The 24,896-nt window shown below is 45.4% G+C and overlaps 2 protein-coding genes across 2 annotated transcripts; one reads left to right on the top strand and one right to left on the bottom strand.

The window, feature by feature from the left end:
• Positions 1-6,531: 6,531 nt before the first annotated feature.
• LOC130112872 (uncharacterized) lies at positions 6,532-17,046 on the bottom strand. Its single transcript, XM_056280389.1, has 11 exons — positions 16,703-17,046; positions 16,293-16,380; positions 15,154-15,537; positions 14,866-14,979; positions 14,608-14,724; positions 12,255-12,362; positions 12,031-12,149; positions 10,861-11,852; positions 10,667-10,774; positions 10,362-10,528; positions 6,532-8,138 (listed from the first exon to the last, which is right to left on the bottom strand). The coding sequence occupies exons 1-11, from the start codon at positions 16,792-16,794 to the stop codon at positions 7,836-7,838; spliced, it is 2,592 nt and encodes an 863-aa protein (XP_056136364.1). The 5' UTR covers positions 16,795-17,046; the 3' UTR covers positions 6,532-7,835.
• Positions 17,047-21,728: 4,682 nt separating this feature from the next.
• On the top strand, positions 21,729-24,751 carry LOC130113211 (group XIIB secretory phospholipase A2-like protein). The gene is made up of 4 exons (XM_056280768.1): positions 21,729-22,017; positions 22,791-22,879; positions 23,609-23,774; positions 24,345-24,751. The coding sequence occupies exons 1-4, from the start codon at positions 21,768-21,770 to the stop codon at positions 24,461-24,463; spliced, it is 624 nt and encodes a 207-aa protein (XP_056136743.1). The 5' UTR covers positions 21,729-21,767; the 3' UTR covers positions 24,464-24,751.
• Positions 24,752-24,896: the final 145 nt, after the last annotated feature.

Genomic DNA, 24,896 nt, shown 5'->3' on the forward strand with positions numbered 1-24,896 from the left:
GTAGGCCAGTTCAGTTTAGGTTGATGGTCTTGAGCTGGAAAGGTGTGAACTTGTGGTGTCCTGAACAGCGTGCTCCAAAATGGCGTAACCTGAGCGTGTGTACGCAAACTGCTGCCATTAACTAACTCCAGGGGAAACACTTGCGCCTCACAGTGACGTCCTCTTACCAACCCCGCTTAACCACGCCTCCAATAATTTCACAACGAAAACCAGTCCAAGTATGTAAGAAAAGGAAGAAGGGGAAAAGGCAAATATAACCCCCATCACTTCTAACATTCCTCCCCCCTTGCAATAAAAATAAAAATAAATCTGGTTTCCTGAAGTTAGCAGGTATTTCCGGCATCTCTGACTAACAGGAAGTGATGCGCTGACTAACAGGAAGTGATGCGCTGACTAACGGGAAGGGGCCTGTTTGAACTAACTTTATCCAACATTTTAAACAATGCAATTCAATACAAAGGCATAGTAAGTCATTACAAAAAACATTACAAAAAAACAACTCATGTCTTGTAGACATCACAGCAATAGTGGGCTACACTTAACGTAAAACATTACGTACCTCGCTCCGCTTATCAAGGGGCTAGAAAATCTTAGAACGCCATCTTGAGACGCGCCTTGGAACGGCTGGAAACTTGCCAGAAACTCTGCAACTTGCTCTTCACCTCTAACGGTCTTCTGGTCTCAAACGTTTTAAACTGCTTATCGGTAGTTTCGAATCAATTGTTCAGTAATCATAAACATTTAGGCTAATTCTCGAGGTATGCAGTGAACACTACGATCCACTTCATATTGGGGTCTCACATGCGCTTGCCTTCACCTGCTTTATCGCTGAGCCAACGTGAACTTCCGCTAGTCGGACGGCAAGGAAAACATTCTTCAAAACAAAAGTCCCCATACATAGGTAACGCGATCTCAAATTAAAAGTAGGTAAAAAACGACATTAGGGTTGCGGTCACTTACACAGTATATTGACAATATTGTAACCGGTTATTTTCTTGCCCGGTGTGGGATTCGATACGGGGTGTACTGCACCACAAGGCGACATCGCTAACCGCTCGGCTAAAGGGTCAGACCCGTTAGCTAGGGGCTAACGTGTCTTATTAGTTTACAATATTATAAATGTTCCAGTAATGTTTGCCACCTATACCGAATAACGTTAAAAGCATGCTGGTAATGTTGCCATTTCTGTCGCCAAGCTAACTAACACCAACAGTGCTAGCCTGCCGAGCCAGATCAGTAGCACGTGTTGTTTGCTCCCTTCAAAATAAGCATTTTGTTGATGGCGCCCCAAGCGAACAATATCCTGATCCTGTGGATGCAGGAGGAAGAGCTGCCAGACCTAGTCGAAAAAGGTAAAGTAGGAAATGTTGTTTGCTAATGTCAGCTAAGCAACTTGGTGTCTGATGTAACTTAGTGTGAACTACTAATAAGACACGTTAGCTAATTAACGGTTCTGACCCTTTAGCCGAGCGGTTAGTGATGTCGCCTTGTGGTGCAGTACACCCTGTATCGAATCCCGCACCGGGCAAGAAAATAACCGGTTACATTAGGCTAACACAGCCAGCAGTGAGCTAACGTAAATTAATTTGTGTGTTTTGGTGAAAGAATTATACTTTAACTTTTCATTATTATATTTCTGACATACAGTGTCTCAAATAATTATTTGGGGTCCCCGCTCAATCCTCCTAGGGCTTAGACATATTTCATGCTTCTTGTGGACGGCCAACACAGTGCATCTGCAAGAAGCATGAAACCCATCTTAGAAGGATGGCAATGAAGTTTTTGTTTAAATTATTACAAAGAACAGGCCCAATATTACTTTTAGAATTTCCAATATAATTCTAATGTGATGATAACAAACAGTACACCGATAAAACAGTAAACAGTTATTATATGACAAAAATTGCAATTGATGCTCTGTGTGAATTTTAGTTTCATCTGAATGATGTCAGGGCAGTTTTATGAATGTCTGCCATTTAAAAATAAGAAACTCTTTCTCCTCTTTTAAATTATTTAGACGGTTAGATCAACAAAGACAGAACAGCACAGACTTAATGTTAACTATGTTGTTGTGTTTACGTCTTAATACTTGAAATTAGACCATTACAGTATTCACTGAATTGAATCAAAATGAACAACAAATGCATAATCGCATTTCAACCCTTTACTGAGTGAATTCTCCTGTTACAACATTTCTGGGTATGACATCACTCCTTGTCTCTCACGTTGTGCTGTCTCACCCAGCAATCGTGACAGTGGGTCGGCGATATTTTGCTTTATTTTGGCCTCTGTTGCCCCCCCCCCCCCCCGAGGTTGAATGGTATGCACCTAAGAGGTTGGGCGACAGGCTTCACGTCTGGGTTGATGTGTAAGCTAACCTGCTTGGAGTTCAGTTTTCCAACACCTTGGAATAGCTTTGGATACTGCTGTTCAAGTGACTGATTTTAGTGTCTCCCATGTGTTTTCACCCATCACATTACTGGTCGCCCCTGACTCAACTAACATCTGCAGTTTTACTCCCCCCACAGAAAAGGTAAGTCTCTCAGTTGTGTTATTCTCTTTAACAACGAATGCATAGTCTCCTTGTTCCTCAACATTACTAACACGTTGTTTTGCACCTTTAGCCTTGGTGCGACATACTGCTGAAAAGTGGTCCTTTCCGTTGCACTTATGACATATCTGGCCGTGTGCCGGGCATTTCGGGTCCCTGCTCAGGTGATCTGTATGTCCACATCTTTAACACTTCCTTTCATTTTGAACACTTTTGGCGTTTCACGTTTCTCCCTCCTGAAGCCAGAATAATCACAATATATAGGACTCTGGTATACTCCCCTCTACGTCTACACCCCTTTATGGACACCTCCATCACCGTCCTCTACACCTACATCCCTTTATATCCTTTATACATGGGCACCACCATCACTGTCCTCTACATCTACACCACCAGATCCTCCTCTCTACCCTCGAGGGGCTGGGTGTCACAGCCTCTGCACTCTCAATGTTTGCAACCTGCCTGACGGGTCACTCCTACCAGGTGACATGAAGGGGATCTGTGTCGGAGCCTCGCAGACTGACTACAGGCATTCCACAGGGTTCGGTTCTGGGTCCTCTCCTTTTCTCCCTGTACACGACATCCCTGGATTCTGTTATTCGCTCGCATGACTTCTCTTACCATTGTTATGCCGATGACACCCAGCTGATCTTGTCCTTTCCTCCCTCTGACACACAAGTAGAGACACGCATTGCTGCGTGCTTGACTGACATCTCGGAGTGGATGGCAACACACCACCTGAAGCTCAATCTGGACAGAGCTGATGTTCCTCCCGGGGAAAGGTTGCCTGCACCGAGACCTGGCCATCACCATTGACAACACCGTGGTGACGCCAACTCGGACTGTGAGGAATCTGGGTGTGATCCTGGATGACCAACTGTCATTTGCTGCAAACGTTGCATCGGTTGCTCGCTCCTGCAGATTTCTCCTCTAATAACATCAGGAAGATTCGCCCATTCCTCACCGACGAGACGGCACAGGTGCTCATCCAGGCTCTGGTCATCTCCCGGCTGGATTACGGCAACTCCCTCCTTGCTGGCGCCCCAGCGTCAGCCATCAGACCTCTGGTGCTTTTTCAGAAAGCTGCAGCTCGTCTGGTGTTCAACCGCCCTAAGTTCTTCCACACAACTCCCCTTCTCATGTCCCTACACTGGCTCCCAGTAGCTGCTCACATCCAGTTTAAGACTCTGGTGCTAGCCTACAGGGCAGTGAAAGGAACAGCTCCTTCCTATCTCCAGGCCATGGTCAAGCCCTACACCCGCGCCCGACCACTTCGCTCTGCTGCCTCAGGATGCCTGGTTGCCCTGTCGCTCAGAGGCCCCTGCTGCCGATTGACCCGGTCACGGCTCTTTTCTGTCCTGGCCCCACAGTGGTGGAATGAACTCCCCACTGATGTCAGGACAGCGGAGTCACTGCCCATCTTTTGGCGCAGGTTGAAAACTCACCTCTTGAAGAACTATTGCCCTGTTACTTGTTCTTAGCACTTACTGTATTCACTCATTAAAAAAAAAAACTTTCTTGCACTTTTACTTTAGCACTGGTTTTGCTCTTAGGTGCTTGTTTAGATGCACTTAAGATCTGGGATGACTAGTAGATCTCCTGATTTCCTACGTTAAATGCACTTATTGTAAGTCGCTTTGGATAAAAGCGTCGGCTAAATGACTGTAATGTAATCTTCACCCTTATCTTTTTTTTATATATATATATATATATAAGTGTGAGTAGGTGGAGACGGGCTACTTGTCTGAGACATGGTTACCGTGCTTACTCATTGATATTTAAAAGAGGGAAAAAAATTTGCCTTTTTCTTAAAATTTTGTCTTAGTAACCAAGTGCCATTTAACAAAGAGCAGGTGATGAATCTGCTGGTCCTGGCTCTGTTGATATTTGTTGTATTTGTCTGTGCTGATAATATGTAAATGATCACCGTTTTGTTATGAGGATGTGATATAAGTGCTGAAATGGGACAATTTTTTCCTTTGGGGTTTAATTTGAGGGTTGTATTTCTGTTGAGCAAAACATCCTAAGTGTTACTGTATGTTTGTGCCGGCATGCTAACATTATCAGTTGAGTGTTAGAGAATTTGCATCCATTTTGGGCAAACGCTTAACATTTATACAGTTTAACCTTCATTGTCAAACATGTATACCACATCCTTATATAGTTATATTCAACATTTCTCTTGGATCTGTGTTGTGAGTCAGACCTCAGTCCTATCTATATTAGCATGAGGTATTATGTGCAGGGTGGCATGACTAGATGCATTTGACATTTCTTCTCTTTTCAAGGGTAATTCCCCCCGGCTATATGTATTGAAGTCCTTTGGATTTCAGTGTGATGTTGGTTGAATGGTTCAGCTTGTTTTTCCCTAAATATGGCTTGAAGTTGTATCCTATCAGCAATCTACTACTACTACTGTCAGCTGCTCCCGTTAGGGGTCGCCACAGCAGATCATCCGTTTCCATCTCTTCCTGTCCTCTGCATCTTCCTCTGTCACACCAGCCACCTGCATGTCCTCCCTCACCACATCCATAAACCTCCTCTTTGGCCTTCCTCTTTTCTTCTTCCCTGGCAGCTCCATATTCAGCATCCTTCTCCCAACATACCCAGCATCTCTCCTCCACACATGTCCAAACCATCTCAATCTTGCCTCTCTTGCTTGGTCTTCAAACCGTCCAACCTGAGCCGTCCCTCTAATATACTCGTTCCTAATCCTGTCCTTCTTCGTCACTCCCAATGAAAATCTTAGCATCTCCAACTCTGCCACCTCCAGCAACTCCTCCTGTCTTTTTGTCAGTGCCACTGTCTCCAAACCATATAACATAGCTGGTCTCACAACCATCTTGTAAACCTTTCTTTAACTCTTGCTGGTACCCTTCTGTCGCAAATCACTCCTGACACACTTCTCCACCCACTCCAGCCTGCCTGCACTCTCTTCTTCACCTCTCTTCTGCATTCCCCATTACTTTGGACAGTTGACTCCAAATATTTAAACTCAACCACCTTCATCACCTCTACTCCTTGCATCCTCTCCATTCCACTGTCCTCCCGCATATGTATTCCATCTTGCTTGTATTGACTTTCCTTCCTCTTCTCTCCAGTGCATACCTCCACCTCTCCAGGCTCTCCTCAACCCGCTCCCTACTCTCGCTACAGATCACAATGTCATCCGCAAACATCATAGTCCACGGAGACTCCTACCTGATCTCGTCCGTCAACCTGTCCATCACCATTGCAAACAAAAAAGGGCTCAGAGCCGATCCTTGATGTAGTTCCACCTACACCTTGAACTCACCTGTCATTCCAACTGCACACCTCACCACTGTCACACCTTCTTCATCACTCTGCAACTCCCGACTTCCTCATACAATACCACACCTCCTCTCTCAGCACCGTCATATGCTTTCTCTAAATCCATAAAGACACAATCTAACTCCTTCTGACCTTCTCTATACTTCTCAATCAACATTCTCAAAGCAAACATTAGCAATAAATACCCTATCGGCAATAAAAATCTAAATATCAGTGGTGAAAGATCATTCAAACTGTTACACGAATTAACCCTTTCTTTTTCATATTGAGAACATTGCCAGTATTCATTTATACATTTTACACTAATTGTGTAACGCCACCCTTAATTTGGCAATCTCCAAGATTCTCACTTACATAAATGTTTAATTTACTATCTTTTGCTGAACACGGTGACACAATGATGATTCAGCCCATCGGCCACTGATGAAGGCCTTTGCATTGGAAGTAATACAGAGAAATAAAATTGCGTCCCTGTGGCAACATACATCCCAAGCGTCACACAGGAAGTGATGTGTTTATGTCACCCAGCAGCAGTTGGTCCACCAGAGAGGATAGGCAACACAAACACTGTTGTGGCTAGCAAAATAGTGGTTCCCAAATGACTCCTAGAAAGTACACAAAAAAAAAACAAAAGAAACAAACAAACACCATGCTACTGGAATCTTTGAGATTACCATTTTAAAAATCAGTTGTTTTTATTCATTTCCTCAAGCTGGAATTTGGTTTGGGTTCATAAAGTCCATTTAAATCACAGTGGCAAATGCCATTAAATGCTTATTTCACCGTAAACATTATGAAATAAAACGTTACATGAATGAACCAACCTGTGCGATGTCTAAATTAGCCCTTTTGTTTTTCTCTTCCAAAAGGACCGTCTCGCCACTTTCCAAACAACGTATTCTGGCACCGAATGCCTTAAAAATTCCATGTTTGGATTTTTTTCCCCTTTAAATCCAACTTCACCAAATCAACTGAATACATCACCACTAGCAAATATTTTTTAAAAATAAACAACTTACTAAATTAACTTGGGGAAAACAAAAAATCAAAACCCAGGATCAGACATTTTTCAACGATTCAGCACCCTTTAAAAACTTCTTCAGCACAACATCGGAAATAATTTGTATAGCCAATAAAAAACTGCATTACAAAACCATTAGAAAAAATACTTTTACAAGTTCAAATAATTCGTTAATACAGTTAAGCCAGCGGGACTGAAATGTACATAGTCAGTGACTGCAAGATATAATTCAATCCAATCTTTTGTGGAAACCATCGAGGAAAATAAAGAAACCTATCAAAGAAACTAATTATAACCTAGCGTTATTTATCATAAAACAAGCTGACGGAGCAAATTGGAAAAAAAAATTACAAGAGCAGCAAAAGGTTTCCACAACACTTGAATCAAAAAGGAGTCACATATTTCACAGCTCAAGCAATGGCGTTAAGCAAAATTGTTTTCTCTCTCTCATATATAGTCAATCCAGGGTGTCTGGGTAGCGTGGCGGTCTATTCTGTTGATGGCCAACATGGGGATCCCGGTTTGAATCCCCGTGTTACCTCCGGCTTGGTTGGGCGTCCCTACAGACACAATTGGCCGTGTCTGCGGGTGGGAAGCCGAAAGTGGGTATGTGTCCTGATCGCTGCACTAGCGCCTCCTCTGGTCGGTCTGGGCGCCTGTTGTGAGGGGGGGGGGACTGGGGGGAATAGCGTGATCCTCCAATGCGCTACGTCCCCCTGGTGAAACTCCTCACTGTCAGGTGAAAAGAAGCGGCTGACGACGCCACATGTATCGGAGGAGGCATGTGGTAGTCTGCAGCCCTCCCCCGGATCAAAAGAGGGGGTGGAGCAGCGACCGGGAAGGCTCAGAAGAGTGGGGTAATTAATTGGCTGGATATAATGGGGAGAAAAAGGAGGGGAAAAAATCCACAAAAAAAAAAATAAATCCAGATGATTATCTGTGGTTCCAACGTTATTTTCCGAAGGGGGATGCAGTGGGGTCTAAAGTCATAAAAAGCTTCTTCAGACCTGTTCCACCCGTGTTGCCAGTTCTCTGCTCCTTTTTTCTACATTTTTGCTCCGGCGCCGTTCTAGCCTGAGGTTGTGCCTTAGATGCCACTGGTCTGACTGGCAGCCTGTGCATGCCAGGGCATCTGACAGGTATGTGTTTCACACACATACTCATGGACGTAGACCCACCTTCTGCCTCCAGGGAGTTATGGGTCAGGCGATTCAGTGCTTCAGCAGTCTTCACTGCAGACAGTATGTGGGAACTCTAAGCAGCAAAAGAACGAGGGTGGGGGATTTTAGAAAGAGAGAAGAGGGAAAAGTTTAGTCGGGAGGCATCCACTGTCCTAGGAAAAACTAGGCTTAAAACATGGCGACACATGAGGCAATGCTTTAGACACTTTAGAAGGCCTACAATCAGGGAGTAAACAAAACTGGGTCTCACATCCTTGCTGGCCGGTGTTCACACCGCATCCTCTCTACCTAGATGCCTACTCACCTCTACGTTATGTGCATTAGTACCGTCCCAGCCCTGACACAACCTTCGCTGGAAACTTTATATTTATTTCATGCATCGATGAGGCTATCAAGTCATGACATGTCTCACACTGATCGCCTTCAATGTGGCACTGCATTGAAAATGGAGAGCTGAATAAACACTTCACCTGTAAGTCTTCACAAGAACAATATTGCCGTTACCAGGATTTGCCGAATTCTTTTTATAAGGCACAGCGATTGTATTCAGGCAGTCCACATAAGAGTGGGCGAGAATCCCGTCAGCAGCTGTTACAGGTATAGCTCCATAAAAGGAAAATTTTGTACACGTGTACTACTTTATTAATCCCCGTGGGGGAATTCCCTCTTGATTTAACCCATCCTAACTGTGTAGCTAGGAGCAGTGGGCACAGCTGCAGCACCCTGGGGAACAACTCCAGTTCGTCTTGCCATGCCTTGGCCAGGGGCACAGACAGGAGCATTAACCCCAACACGCATGTCTTTTTGATGGTGGGAGGAAACCGGAGCGCCCGGAGGAAACCCACCGCAGACACAGGGAGAACACGCAAACTCCGCACAGAGGATGACCTGGGGTGACCCCCAAGGCCGGACAACCCCCGGGTTCGAACCCAGGACCTTCTTGCTGTGAGGCAACTTGAATTTTTCTTTTTGCTGCCATGATTTTTCAGCCAAGTTGTGACATACTACAATTACATATGCTTGACAATTGCACACATTACAGTTAGTTATGTGAACAAAACCTTAAACTAGCTACTGTATTAAGCCAGTAGATCATTTGGTCTTAAACTTAGCATTTGCTAGCAGTCAACAGAAACAAACATCTGTGATGTTGGCTGGGTAATTAATCCAACAAAACTGTAAAAATGGTCAAATTCAACACAATTCATGAATGGGAAAAAAATTACGGCAATTTGGTGAAATAAACGAAAAATCACAGTTCAACGATCAATCATCTAAGTATCGGATTTAGCCGTGTGTAAAGTAAGTGAGCAGATGGCTGCTGCACTGCCGCTATGAGCGTCCTTAGCCAATTACAGCTGGGATTTTTGATAGAGACATGTCCAGTAATTAATTGAAGAGAGCAAGCGCGAGAGAGAAAATCAGCGTCGGGATATTTCAACATGCTAAAATGTTGGTGTGGACAAATCACGACCATCCATCCAGCCATTATCCAAACCGCTTATCCTGCTCTCAGGGTCGTGGGGATGTTGGAGCCTATCCCAGCAGTCATTGGGCGGCAGGCGGAGCGACACCCTGGACAGGCCGCTAGTCCATCACACACACACACACACACACACACCTAGGGACAATTTAGTATGGCCAATTCACCTGACCTACATGTCTTTGGACTGTGGGAGGAAACCGGAGCACCCGGAGGAAACCCACGCAGACACGGGGAGAACATGCAAACCACACAGAGGACGACCTGGGATGAACCCCAAAGTTGGACTACCCCGGGGCTCGAACCCAGGACCTTCTTGCTGTGAGGCGACTACTCTAACCACCGCGCCACCGTGCCACCCAAATCACCACCAACCCGATCCAAATCTACACCTATGGGTGGAACACAATATAAGCTGAGTAAGTTGCATTTCAAGTAGGGATGCATTCAGCTCTAACACGAATTCAGCAGTTCCTTCTTTAAAAGCAAATCCCCACTCATTGTTTTGCAGTATAGAGATGTAGCGATGTGAAACATCTGTATTAAAGCTTTTGCTTGTCATTTTGGTGTTTTCACTCATCTCCTGAAAAGTAATGCCTTGTCAGCATCACATTCCACGTTGCGCCACTGTAATGACTGCATCTGAATGCGGCTCAAATTCCTATCAATACACATGTCGCCACTCCCAAACATGATGACCCTATGAGATCCAATTTCTTGAGTGATGTTACCAATCACAGTTGTCCAAAAAGTTGCCCCCCCCCCCCCCCCCCACCATACCTGACGTGACCAACCAACAGTGAAAATACGTACTTGGAGTTGGTGGCGATGATTCAACAGATTTTCAACTGGCTCGTCCCCCAGACCCGTCTCCTTTAACTCCACTGCCTTCATTTCCCCGTTTCGTCCTTTTTCTTCTCCTCTCTTCAGTTGTTTAGTGGAGACTGACCCGGTGCTCTTCTGTTCCCCATTTTTACTTCCTAAATTACAACCAAAAGTGTTTGGATGAGTTCTAATAGTAAAAGGCAACAAAAAAACAAAACAAAACAACAGAAAGCATTAAGCACCTGGTGCAAGGTTCTTCTCATATGGCTAACACTTATGAATGAACACTATACCTAATGAGGATTTGCTCTGGGTTTTGTCCCCTCTCTCTCCATCCTGGCAGTATGGGCTCAACTGCAGAAACAAGGTCTTGAAATCGGCAGCTGTTGATTTAGATGAGGCTACAAAATCGAAACAGCAATGAAAATTTCAGCAAGTGATTTCCAAACCGTAACCAAAGACCACATGGTGCATTCAATGTTCTTACCATTTTGGGATGAACCATCTGGTAGCTGCTGTTGAGCTTGGGCTCTGGAGGTTTCTAAATTGGCATTGATGTAAACTGAATCGGTTGACATCTCACTGAAAGAATTTGAGACATTTCTACAAGTAGGTTTGGCCACCTTCTTTGGGCATTTATTTATATGTACAGCTACATTTGATTTTTCGCTCTTTTTCCTTTCACATCTAGGAAGGGAGTCTGGGGACTTTGGTGGAGTAAGAGTTTGGAGGAGATCATTACTAATGAGACCTGCAAACAAGTCCTGGAAAGGTCTTTTTGACGTAGAAGCCATTTGCGTTCCGTGTTGTGAATATGATGTACAAACAGCTGGCTGAATGGATGGCATCTCTGAGGGGACTGGCTCGGCTTTCACTGGAGGTAATGGAGTAGTCTTAATAACAGGACCGACCGAAAGACAGAGGGAAGGTCTTTCAGTGGTCTCCCTACGCTCAGTTGTAGCTGTTTTGCCAAAAGTAGTTGTACTAAAGCGGTCTGTAGGAGTAGACTCGTTGAGATGAGGGGTAGTTTTAGCCAATTCTGATGTAGTCCTCAAAGGAAACTGCTGTTTAGGGTTGTCAGTAACTGGGTTTGCAAAAAGACTGTGGAAAGGTCGTTTCATTAGTGGAATACGTCCACCTGAGGGGTGAGGAGCTTCATTTTGGTATCCAGAGCTTGGAGCGCAATCACCGAAAGTCTGTGGGGAAGAACAAGCACCAGAATCCTGGCCTCGAGGCACTGCAAAAAGACTGGGGAAATTTTGGGATTTTTGAGATCCAAGCACAGCTTCAACTGAATAAGAAACTAGCTCCTTACAGCTGGGAGAATGTGAGAGAAGGTTGGGGGGATGAGTTGCAGCTGTGATACACGGTGGTGAGATAGCATCCTCAGCAACATTAGCCAGGCCGGTAGTCTGCCCCATCAAGGCCTCCGTCTCAGCCAGTGGCTCTGTTGGGCATGAACTGTTGTAAAAATTAGGCCTGTAAGGTAAAAATGACAAAAGCTTTAAGTTACTGCGGGTCAACCTGCACAAACAAAGACTGGGTAAATCTATTCTATCAAAATTTGTCTTGAGGATTGATGACAAATATCCTGTTGTAAACATAATTTTAACTGTCGCACTAAGATTCTATATATCAAAAGTAATTACAGTCGTACCTGATGGGATGCAGACATATGTCAGGCTTTGTGTCATCAGGAGTCATGTTCTCTTCTGTGTTCTCTGGCTCCCCTGAACCACGATTTTGCACACTAAGTTCATAATCCTTTTTTAATACCTACAGAAGTGGGATATAAAAAGGCATATTTTCAACACACAGTGATGCAAATAATACACTGATGAGAAATAAAAAAAAAAAGCCATGTCAGGATAACATACGTACCTCATCCAGCAGCTGCTTGGTAAGGTCGGTGAGTGGTGTATGGGAAAACCTACACGCTGGACCCTGAGAACACGTCCCCCATTTGTGGAAAAACTTGCAGGGGAAGGAATGTGTCAATGATTTAGTTAAGGAAAGTATATTCCCCCAACCCCCCTTACCATTTATCCCACTGTATATCCACTTTGCCCCTCTGACCCAGCTCAATTAATATCCACCATAGCAGTGACCAGAAAAATGGAAATCCTGCCCTTGCAGAAGTGGGCCTCCTTTTGCCATTTGCATGTCACGACAAAAACCAGTGTATGCAACAGCAACTCCATTTCCACACTTGCTTTGCATGTGAGCAGATTACAGAGAATGCGCTGAAAGCGTGATCTAATAGACTTTGAAAAATCCACGATCATGGATATCAGGAGGGCGAGTTTGAACACTGCCAAGGCTTGGTATATATCCGTGAAGACGTTTCGCCTCTCATCCAAGAGGCTTCTTGAGTTCATGCCTTTCAGACTAGACGAAGCTAGTCTGACTGGCTGGTGATGAGACTAGCCAGTGGTCAGACTAGCTTTGTCTAGTCAGAAAGGCACGAACTGAGGAAGCCTCTCGGATGAGAGGCGAAACGTCTTCACGGATATATACCAAGTCCAGTTGCACTTGATTCAACTCCTTTGGATAACCATGATCTGGGTGAACGAGAACATTCCCAGACAACACTGCCAAGACCGTGGAGGTGGCAATCTCAAAAGGCGTACGATAGATTGACCAGACCACTAGACACCTTATCGAAGTGTTTGCTTCATCGGAGGAGGCCATTGGTAGATGAACACAGGAGACAAGTGGGTGGCTTGGTCCACAACAATTAATTGCCAGTCAACAGTACAACACTTAACGTCAGAGTACAGTTGTGGGTTACAACAACCAATTCTGGAACACAAAATGTGCCTGTAATGCTGTATAGCAGCAGATAACAGATCAGGGTACTCCTCCTGTCCATGGTAAACTAACCAAGGCATTTCCAGTGGGCTAAGAAACATCAATACTGGACTGTCAATGACTGGAAAAAGGTTGTGTGGTCTGATGAATCCTGTTTCAAACTGTACCACAAACACTCCACGGTGGTGTAGCGGTCTAAGCATTGGCTTTGTGTCGATGCAGTTCCCCACTGGGGACCGGAGTTCGTGCCTCGGTCTCGTCAGATCCGACTATGGCCGAACTCCATGAAGCAGCAATAATTGGCAACACTGTCTTCGGGAAGGGGGCGGGGTCGGCTTGTGTTCGTCACATAAATGCATCTTTGTGTGTGTCGGAAAAAGCAGTGGTTCGGCCTGGATTCGCCTTGTCACGAAAGTAGCAAGGCGTCTCCTTCGAGACTGCCGGCCGGAGAGATGCAGTTGGCGAATGCGTGCAGTACAAGGGTGGGTGTTTGAACTAAAATAGGGATCGACTGGTCACTAAATTGGGAGAAAAAGGGAAAAATCAGAAATAAATTTAGAAGGAAAAAAACTGCACCACCATGATGGTAGATTCAGGAAGTGGTATAAACAACATGAGGCAATAGACCCACCACGCAAGGTTACAACTCTACATAACTGCATGAGGGGCATTCAGTTGGCATTCACTGGGTCCATTAATACCTGCAGATCCATGCACTGATGCCAGAGCTCACCCTAACATTGTATCAAACATGGGCATCTGGGTGGCATGGCGGTCTATTATGTTGCCTATCAACACGGAGATCGGCGGTTCGAATCCCCGTGTTACCTACGGCTTGGTCAGGTGTCCCTACAGACACAATTGACTGTGGGAAGCCGGATGTGGGTATGTGTCCTTGTCGCTGCACTAGCGCCTCCTCTGGTCTGTTCGGGGGGGAAGGGGAACTGGGGGGAATAGCGTGAGCCTCCCATGCACTACATCCCCCTGGTGAAACTCCTCACTGTCAGGTGAAAAGAAGCGGCTGGCGACTCCACATGTATTGGAGGAGGCATGTGGTAGTCTGCAGCCCTCCCCGGATCGGCAGAGGGGGGAGGAGCAGCGACCGGGACAGATGGCTCGGGAAGAGTGGGGTAATTGGACGGATACAATTGGGGAGAAAAAGGGGGGAACCCCACCCCCAAAAAAACAAAACAAAACAAGGTTCATCCATCAAGGGCCACCGAGGGGACGGGCACTTTCAACAAGATAATGCTCCCCGTTATAGTCCAAGATCTTCCAGGAGTGGTTTGAGGACCACTCAAGTGAAACCCAATTTCAGAATTTATTAATTCACCTACCAGTAGCCAAACATTAAAAGTACAAATCATCATTATCATTTGACCACAACACCATATAAAAATCATGACTTTTAAACCCAAAGGATATCGTGCATGTATGGGCAGCTCTCTCCTTTAGTGCAGAATCCTTGCACATAAAATTTGCAAACTTCTTTAAAGAGGTTGTTGTAACCCTGAGCATGCTCCAGTTGGCATTCATCACCCTGTATGCAACAAAAGCAAAGGCAAGCTTCAGAACTCGCCTTAAATAACCCTTACAAAATACTGAATGACATCCTCTTTGGTTGCAAAAGACTGTTTTGTCAGTTACGAAGATCTACAAACACTTAATAACCATAACCTGCCTTGATGCATTTACCCCAAAGGAAATGTCGACAGATTAACCGCCCATCCACTTCCAATGCATTCTGGTCTTTGAACTCTTGTGTCATGACCCTCCTCTGTTCCACTGGGGCATTCTGTTAGAAATGAGAGAACAAAATGTTAGAATGATCGGTAAAAATCTCAAAGGACAGAAGATAGCTGTTCACAAGAGAAATCTTCAAGGTACAGTAAGGAGACTAGATTCAATGCAGTCTTCTTCCCACTCAGCACCATGCAAATATCCCCTCATCTGAATTACTGCCACGGACCTTGAACTGATCAGCTTTTCCTCGTAAATCTCCACCCCGAATAGCACAGCCTAGGCTACGGCGTCCTCTGCCTTTGTTTGAAGTTCCACTTCCTCTGCCCTTGATTGAAGTTCCACTTCTACGGTTCGCTCGATGGCACCCCGTTCTATTGGTAGGCCCCCATCTGTTGCTCTGCCTATGCTTCTTCTGGTTATTTTTAGTTGGGTGATGCTGGCCTTTGTGATCCATATCATTCTGATCAACTTTACCATCGTAGCGGCAAAGGTCCAGCTCTTTGGTGAAGTCAACACTCGTTTGCCCACACTCATGTTTCACCACACGATAGTCTCTGGGCTTAGAAGGATGTATGTGGGATGCGTTCCCTTTTTTTGTTTTTGTATTCTGCTGTGGGACAGTAACAAAGAAAACAGTTTTAGTTGATTGTACAAATCAAGCAAATTCAAAGTTCTTCCATTGGAACTGAAGAGCTATGCTCTTTAGGGAAGAAGCCAGGAATTGGTGGCCCAAAGTGATCAAAGGGTCCAGTCCTAAACATGACAACCAAAAACCTATTCTTAGTTCATGAGCAAGGCAGGAGCTGGACTTCCTGGTTTCAATTATACTTTTTAAACGGGCTGCATCAAAACCAAAACCCAACTGATCAAGAGTCAATGGCCACATCAGCAGAGAACATTTGTAGTTTTCCTTGAATTCTAACGTCAGGGAGGAACACACCCAAGAAAGCAATCAACACTTGTCTGAAAAGCTCTACATGGCACAGATAAGTAAAATTGACACATCTGCTTCATTTTGCAGAAGGGGGTTATGATTAAGTGTACCAAAATAACATTGCCAATTAATGTGATGTAAATGCTACACATTACGGCACCATTATTGATTTGTTATTAGTGAGTCTACCTGCTGTGTGTTTGTGTGTGTGTGTGTGACAGAAATGCACCAATGTGGGAATTGCACGTTACTGGAGAGAAAAGCAGACCTGATAACACAAAACATGGCAACCATATTGTCATCGGCGACCAAAAGCTGATACCTGGTTGCCACGCCTGGCGACCACTTTTACTGGTCAGCGTAGCGCCCTGCAAACGGTTGCGTCATTTTAGCCCACGTGCCATTTCTTCGCACCTTTATGTCATATTTACCTGCTTGCGTTTGGCGTTCAGCTCCTCGCTAAGTTGCCTCTTTCTGGCACACGTGCGTTTGGCGTTCTGCTCACGCGCAGACAAGTCGCTGTGAGAAGGATGGGTGACATTTGACAAGGTGTCCACAGATGACCCCAACATATCCCAAATCTCTGAAAGCGGTTAAAGCTGCTGCGGGCGACGTTTTTAACCCCACGTTGTCATAGTTGGTGAAATCCCCCATCGTATACCGACACCAAGCTGATGCCCTGAGACACAAACCCGGTCTCTCCCGCTGCTCCGGGGCCCGTATCGGGGTGGGTGGTTTAGGGGAGGGGGCGTCGTGGACTTCTTGGCAGGCGTTCTCTCAAAATTGCCCCACTTCTCTTAAAAGACCACCCGCAGCAGCTATAAGACGCAACATGGTCTACCTGTCTGGAGGCGCCGGTCCGCAGGGGCGGGCGACATCTTCGGCAGGCAGTCCCGCGAAGAGATCGGAATATCCTATTTTTTGCTTCTTCATTTGTTCCGCAGTTCGGCGTGAACTTTAGATTTAAACCCCTCGCCACACGGAGGACGCCATAATGCTTGGGGCGGTGACCCGCGTTGTTGTGAGCATCAAAGCTAGCTTACAGCGCCTAAATTGTTTACGGGAAACGACCCACAAACGTCTTTCCGCACACAAACTGCTCCCAGAGGCGTGAATTTCTTTCGCACCCGTTTTTTCCGGGAACTCTGCCTCTGATTGGCTAGTAGTCGTCACCTGATTCCCGGAAGACCCGCCCCTACTCGATCTCTGATTGGCTAAGCCTATCCCTAACCCTGACCTCAACCGACCTAACCAACGGAGGCAGCGAGTACTAGCCAATCACAGGCAGCGTTGCCGGAAAACGGGTACGAAAAAAACCAGGCGTCCCAGAAACATGTGGTCTTCTTCTTCTGCGTCGCTTCCTTCTTCTTCGTCTCTAGGTTTACCGGCGGAACACAAACGGCATTACGGCGTATACCGCCACCTACTGCACAAGAGTGTGTATAATACGTTATTTTACCCTATTTCTTCAATTCTACCCATCCTCCTTGTGCCGTTTAAGAAAGTAAAGAGTGCCTTCCTGATGGTTTTAATCCCATCTTCCTCTCCTTCTGTTCGCAGTATCCCCATCAGATTCCACTCCCGTCCCGCCTTTCGGACTTTACCCTGTAACCTTTCTCTTCCCACTTCATACATGTTACAATGCAATAATACATGTCGAGCGTTTTCTTTAACTCCACGATTCTCACACTTATCACTGTCCCTCTTCCCCATCATACACAAAGTGCCATTTAATCCTGTGTGATCCAATCTTAGCCTTGTTACTATGATTTCCTCCCTTCTGTTCCTTTCTGTTTCCGTAGTTCTTTGTTATGACAGATTTTTGTATTTTGTAATACCCCCTTCCTTTCTGGTCTTCCTCCCACCTTTTCTGCACTATCTCCATTCCTTTCCTCTTAATCCCTGCTTTTCCTTCTCCCTTTCCAAGTGGAACTGATAAAAGAGAAACACATGGTCCGTCAGAGCGTTGTTCCTATTTAGCTCACCCACTTCCGTGTATGTCTTATTGTGTCGCCAATGAAACCACCCGAATAAGACCCCCCACTCTCTGTCACTTCGATTGTTCTTTACTTTGGGAGCGCCTGCTGCCACCACTAGGAAGTGCAAGCGGAAATGAATGGGCGAGGTAGGGCTGAGACGCGGCTAAATGGTTGTGGCTAGATGGGGTACAGCCACGGACGGAAGTGACGCAAAATCTCGCTTAATAGGGATAAATGCACAGAATTATATGATGTTATCTCTATGGATAAATAGCTACAGTGTCGCAGACACTAGCTAACGTTAGCTGCCGTTTTATATGGACTTAGCTGGCTTGCTAGCATTGGGAAGCAGTATCTAGGCACAAGTAACAATGATATTTCATTTGAAATACACAATTACTAGTTTTTATTATGTGAAATTGTAGTTATTTTGAGGAAAACTAATTCATCCGACTCATCATTCATCTGGCTTTAAAAACCGAAGTCCAAACTCGCGGTAGCTCAGGAGGTTAGCTAGGCTAGCTATCGCCATAGCAACGAAATACGCCTGGGGGAGATTTTGCGTCAGTTCCGTCCGTGGCTGTATCCCATCTAGCCTCAACCCGGTTGAATGGCTAAAAACTTATTTTTATGATTCGATAACCGTGAGTCTTCTTTTGTTAAAGGGTCCCAAAGGTGTTATGTCTCACTGTCCTCAAAGCTACTCAATAATAATAATTATTATTATAATTATAATTATAATCAAGAACAAAAAAAAGCTGCCTATTCATCGACATGTCCATCCCGACTGAAAGGAGCACCTCAGTAAAAGTAACTGAAAAACTGTCGAAATATAAAGACCTTGAAATCGAGATTGAACGAATGTGGGGAATGAAAACCACAACAATACCAGTAGTGACAGGAGCCCTGGGACTTGTAAAAAAAAGGGATGGAGAAATACACCCAACGGATCCCGGGTAACATCAGAATACAAGAACTACAGAAGATCGCACTACTTGGAACATCTCATATCCTAAGAAAGGCACTATCCATCACATAGACTTCTACCTCATTCTAACCCTAGGCCCAAGGAATGGGCCCGGTTATTATGTTGTATTATGGCATGAAGTTAAAGGAAATTTGTATAATTAATAATAATAATAATAATAATAATAATAATAATAATAATAATAATAATAATAATAATAATGTAACATGCATGGATAAGTAGACGGACCCTTTAGTCGACTGCTTAACGTTGTCGCCCGCGGTGCGGGAGATACGGGTTCGCGTCCCGGCTGTGGCAGTTCCCGGGTGCCCTCCTTGAGTTCGCTGCAATTGGTGTCAGAAGTGGGATGGTGAGACCGTGAGGTCATCGGAAGCGCGTGCGCCAAGAGGCGTGAGGGAGTTGATATGCTGAAGCGCGGGGACCCGCTTCCCGAATGAGGGGGGTAGTGTAATGTGCACGAATAACGTTAGCCCTTGGCTAACGGGTCGGACCCTTTAGTCGACTGATTAACGTTGTCACCCGCGGTGCGGGAGATACGGGTTCGCGTCCCGGCTGTGGCGGTTCCCGATTACCCCCCCATTTAGTTCGCGGCAATAATAATAATGGATTAATTACATTGATTGTGGGGCTACTGAGGTGGGGTCGGGCTGGCAGCAAGTTAAGTAGGGCACTCAGATGTCCCTCTCCCCAGCAACGCCCTCCAGCTCCTCCTGGGGGATCCCAAGACGTTCCCAAGCCAGATTGGACATCTACCCCGGGTTCTCCTCCCAGTTGGACGTACCTGGAAAATCTCCAAAGGAAGGCGCCAAGGAGGCATCCTAATCAAACGCCCGAACCACCTCAACTGGCTCCTTTCGACACGAAGGAGCAGCGGCTCTACTCCAAGCTCCCTCCGGCTGTCTGAGCTCCTCACCCCATCTCCAAGGCTGAGCCCAGACACCCTACGGAGGAAACTCATTTCAGCCACTTGTATCTGCGATCTTACCCTTCCGATCACTACCCAAAGCTCATGACCATAGGTGAGGGTTGGAATGAAGATTGACTGGTAAACTGAGAGCTTTGCCTTCCGGCTCAGCTCCCTCTTCACCACAACGGTCCAGCACAACATCCGCATTACTGCTGATGCTGCACCAATCCGCCTGTCAATCTCCCGCTCCATCCTACCCTCACCCGTGAACAAGACCCCGAGATACTTGAACTCCTTCACTTGAGGCAACAACTCACCCCCAACCCGGGGGGAGCAATCCACCATTTTCCAGCAGAGAACCATGGCCTCAGACTTGGAGGTGCTGACTCTCATCCAGGCCATTTCACACTCCGCTGCAACCCGCCCCAGTGCGCGCTGGAGGTCGCGTTCTGATGAAGCCAACAAAACCACATCATCTGCAAAGAGCAGAGATGCAATCCTGAGGTTCCCAAAACGAAGGGCTTTAGTCTAAAAAAAACGCCGATTGACCTCGCTGGGTAGATTACGTGAATGACGCGATGACGTCACTCGTAGAGTAAGAATGACGCTCAAATTTACGAAAATATCAACCATATATAAATTGCATTTTATAAAATGTATATCTAGTATATATGTCTTTAAATAAACGTGAAAAGATAGTAAGATAGTTCCCTGAAATTGCAATGGTTTGTGATTTTGTGAAATTCATCCATTGACCACCATTCATTTTACACTTACCCCCCCCCTTCGCGTGCCGCTATTGGCCATCTTCAGAGAGACGTATCTTTCATTCAGGCTAAAGAACCTTTGGTAGAACCTACAAACTGGCAAGAGACGTCAACGCTCCCCTCCGTCCAATCTCTTCCCAAGCAAGTCTCTTGTTATGGCTGTTTCCTTCCCAGGTAGCATCAGGATGTGGGCCACTTCAGGCACTGATGGCCTTCTTCTGGCCCTGGCGAAATGGATGTGAGCCTGAAGTGGCCCACATGTATAACAGCAAATATGGCTCAAACATGCCAAATCAAATGTGGACCTTTTTTGGCAAAGATGAGGTGCTCTCGGCAACATGTAATCCGGATGTGACCCTGATGTTGCCCATGTGGTAAATGGTGAATATGGCCCAAATATCACAAAACAAATATGGGCCACCTTTGGCAAATATGTGGCACATGCGGCATTGCTATGGCTTGGTTCTGGCCCAGATCTGGCAAACAGGAGTGGCCCGCCCAAGTGCCATCATTCCATGCGGAATGTGGGCCGGATGAAAGAAAGATGAAAGCCGGGTGTGGGACGGGTCCGGGCCACAACAATTTTGCTATCTGGGTTCTGACAAAATAAAATAATATTTGTTGTATTACTATGTATTGTGGTATATAAAAGTAATCTTATACAATACAATCCATCACCCCTCCGAATTCTTTGTAAGACAAGACTATCACCTGGTGTGTCTGTTTGAGAAAGGAGAGCTATTTTACATGATTCAGTATGTTGAATCCCATTCAGCTTACAGTTTAATTTATCCATCCATCCATTATTCAAACCACTTATCCTTACCCAGAGTTTGTTTTCTGTAAAAATTATTACTACTTAATGGATTTTCAATGAAAAGCTGAATATCCAAAAGATCTTCAGTTGACACTGCTCCTGGTATCTATGGTTAACACGGCAATAATTTTCAGATTCAAAAGCTATATAAGAATGAGTGGCTCTGGCACTGAGATGAAACTGAATCCACTCATCTAAATGAAAGGCACATCACCCAGCATCTCACCAAGCCTTCAGGGTAAATACTGATAAGTAAAATCTTGCTCCAAGCTGAACTTCGAGCCTCCACATTGGAGGCCGGCCCTGTGACTGGCTCAAAGTCCACTTCTTTGCAGCAACACTGCAGTTTTCGGCGTTATCTCTTGTGTTTGTGATCCCTCTCAAATCTCTTCACTTTCTGAACCGCCAAACCAAGTGTGGTGTCCTTAGCGCTTTCTGAAACCACAGGATGGCATATCGATCCCTGCTTGTCCTTCTGTTCCTCCTTGCCCTGTCCATCTGTAGTACCCTCAGCCAAGACGCAGAGGTACCACCGACAGCATCAGGACAGCCCTCTGACAGCCCACAGGAGGAAGAGGAGGGTGACTGGGGCCTCAGCTCCATCAGGGGCAGTTTTGAGACAGTCGGCAGCTACTTTGACTCCATGCTGGAGCTCCTGGGCGGGCGTGACGGAATGTGCCAGTACCGGTGTCGACACGGTAAATTGCTCGATCAACTAGGTTAAATGATAGGCTGCATTACTGCAATCCGTTTTCTACACTCCGGAAATAGATTGTAACTTAAAATTAAAATGCAGAATATTCAGTAGCCTATAATGATGCAAATTAGTCCAACTTTGTGTGGTTTGTGTGTACAGGTGTGACATTTCTGTTGGTTTTGTGGTTAATAACCTGTGTGCTCTGACTGACCACCGATTTATTCCATACTTGGGTTGCAATTCTTCCGGAAGCCCAATATGCGTGTAAAACTGATCGTAGGACGAGTCGAGGTCAGGATCCCCTGTATTTATTTATACGCGGAAATGCAATGATTCAATATCATCCAATGTGCTCCTAGAAGTAAGTCACTTGAGTTTTAGTAGGGTTGATTTACTCTCTTCTACCCCTTCATCATGAGAACAGAAACTGGGAGTGGACTGTGGCCTGGGCTGATAGGGTTCAAAGGGTGATTGGGGCGGTGCTCAAATGTCGTCTTGGGTTTAAAGTTGCATTTATGATGTGACATTTTTTTTTTACATTCGCGATATGATAATCATCACACAGATATTCAAGATAGGTTACATAGTGAGATGTCAACTGTGTTGGTTTTGACATGGAGCATGGTTGTGTGCCGGCCTATAAAGGCATCAGGGCGGTCACCGCAGGGGCAGTCATCACCTTCTGACACTTGGGTCACTTATCAAACAGCTTATATTTTCTGTCACAGTGCTTTCAAAAAGCATACACTTGATTGGATTATCTGTCATTTTCAGGTAAAGCTCCTCTTCCGCGTCCAGACTTCCAGATGCCTGAGCCTGATGGATGCAGCACCTATTTTCTAGGCCTTCCTGTTCCAAATGGAGTATGTATCTCGTGCAAGACGGTCATTTTGGCCGATTTGGATTTTCCAAGTTTAATAACAGAATTCTCCCTGAATTCTCCAAAAACAGCACATATTTGCATTTAAAACGAGTTTTAGGTCAATTGCACTAAAAAAAAATTTTTTTTTAAATTATAAGATCTACCTAAAACGACCATGGGCGGTCAAAATGGCCGCTCTTAATTTGCACGTGATGTCACTATTTATGACGTGTGTTGGTCGCGTCATTTCCTTCGTGAAGTTCGTCGCTCTGCCCTAGAAACACACCAGCGTTCTCCAGTGCAGAGCAATAAGCCTAAACTTGACTCCTGGTTATTTCCAACATGTCTGGTTACAGACGCACCACGACTACCACCGAGGCGTTGCAGCATTGACAGGCGTTGGACAACCGCCATTTTAAATTGTTTGAAAAATAGTATCAAAGTTGTTAAAATGTTATCAGTTAGTATAACAGACACACTAACATATGCATTAATATCTCAATTGGGTATTTATCTTGACAGAATATAGAGTTTAAAAACCGGCGGTCATATTGACCGCCCATGGTCGTTTTAGGGTAGGAGCGAAATCCCGGTCGTCCTGGTGTTAAATCACAAAGACAAGCCCTGTAAATGTATTACACTCGATAAATACGACTAAGAAGTTTCATGTATTTACTCTTCTGATGCAAAAAATGTAGCACATACACACTGACCCTTGCCATGTTTGCAGATGGACATGGGCATCCCTGCAATGACCAAATGCTGCAATCAGCTGGACATCTGTTACGACACCTGCGGCTCCAACAAGTACCGGTGTGACTCCAAATTCCGCTGGTGTCTTCACAGTATTTGCTCTGACCTCAAGAGGAGCCTGGGATTCGTTTCAAAAGTTGAAGGTCAGTATTTTGAGGCACTGCATCACAACCCCCCCCCCCCAGTGGCGCCCCCAGAAATTTTTCATCGGGGGGGGGGCCAAATGGGGCCACTGAAAATCTTGGGGGGGGTGGCACACCAAAACCAAAAGCCATGACTGAATTTTGGGAATTCCATGATGCTGCTGTAGTATACTGTATAGCCTAGTGGAAAACTGTCAATATGAGAGTTAAGAAAAATATACATTATTGATTTAAATGAACAGCACCTAATGCAAAATATCAGATAGAAACATATTATGCATAATCAGAAGCATATTCTGCATATGCCACTCGTGGCTGGGGGGGGGCAGCGGGGGGGGCAGGGATAGTATCAGGGTGGCCGTGGCCACTCCTGGCCACCCCTTGGGGGCACCACTGAACCCCCCCCCAAAAAAAACCCCAACAACAACCGCATACCATCCCTCAGACTTCACGGGTATGGTCTTCAGCAGCCACACCGCCCGTCTCTTCAAAATACTCAACGCTTTGGACGGCACTGAACGGCGACCACGTGTAAATGTGACTGCATGTGTGTCTCCCCTCTCCTCTTAGCATGTGAGACAGTAGCGGACACCCTGTTCAACACCGTGTGGACCCTGGGCTGCAGGCCTTACATGAACAGCCAGAGGGCAGCCTGCTATTGCGAAGGAGAAGAAAAGGACGAGCTTTAGATCGGCACCAGAACCCCATCTTATATTTATGAAAAAAAAAGAAAAGAAGATGGACTGGAGCATCACGTGAAATACGGGTCTTTGGATTGCAGTGTTACAAGAGACTGCCGTGTGACGACTTCTGTCATTTATTTGGAAGATATCGGTCTAGTTTGTTTGTCAAAGGCATCGATTTATTCTTTTACAAACACTGAACTTTTGTGTATGGGGGGGGGCATAGTGTGTTATCGCAATTCAAATCTGTATTCTCTAATTTCAGCATGTGATTTGAAAAGCTTATTAAAGATGTGGAACTGACAAACCACAGACCTGTTGTCTATGAATAAAACACAACTTCTCAAAATGCAAACCACAAGAAAGTGCACGAATACAAAGTGCAAGAGTTCAGCTAACATCTTGTGACCAGATTTCTTTATTAACAAGAACATTTACA

The sequence above is a fragment of the Lampris incognitus genome, chromosome 5 (assembly GCF_029633865.1).
Source record: "Lampris incognitus isolate fLamInc1 chromosome 5, fLamInc1.hap2, whole genome shotgun sequence".
Lineage (NCBI taxonomy): Eukaryota > Metazoa > Chordata > Actinopteri > Lampriformes > Lampridae > Lampris > Lampris incognitus.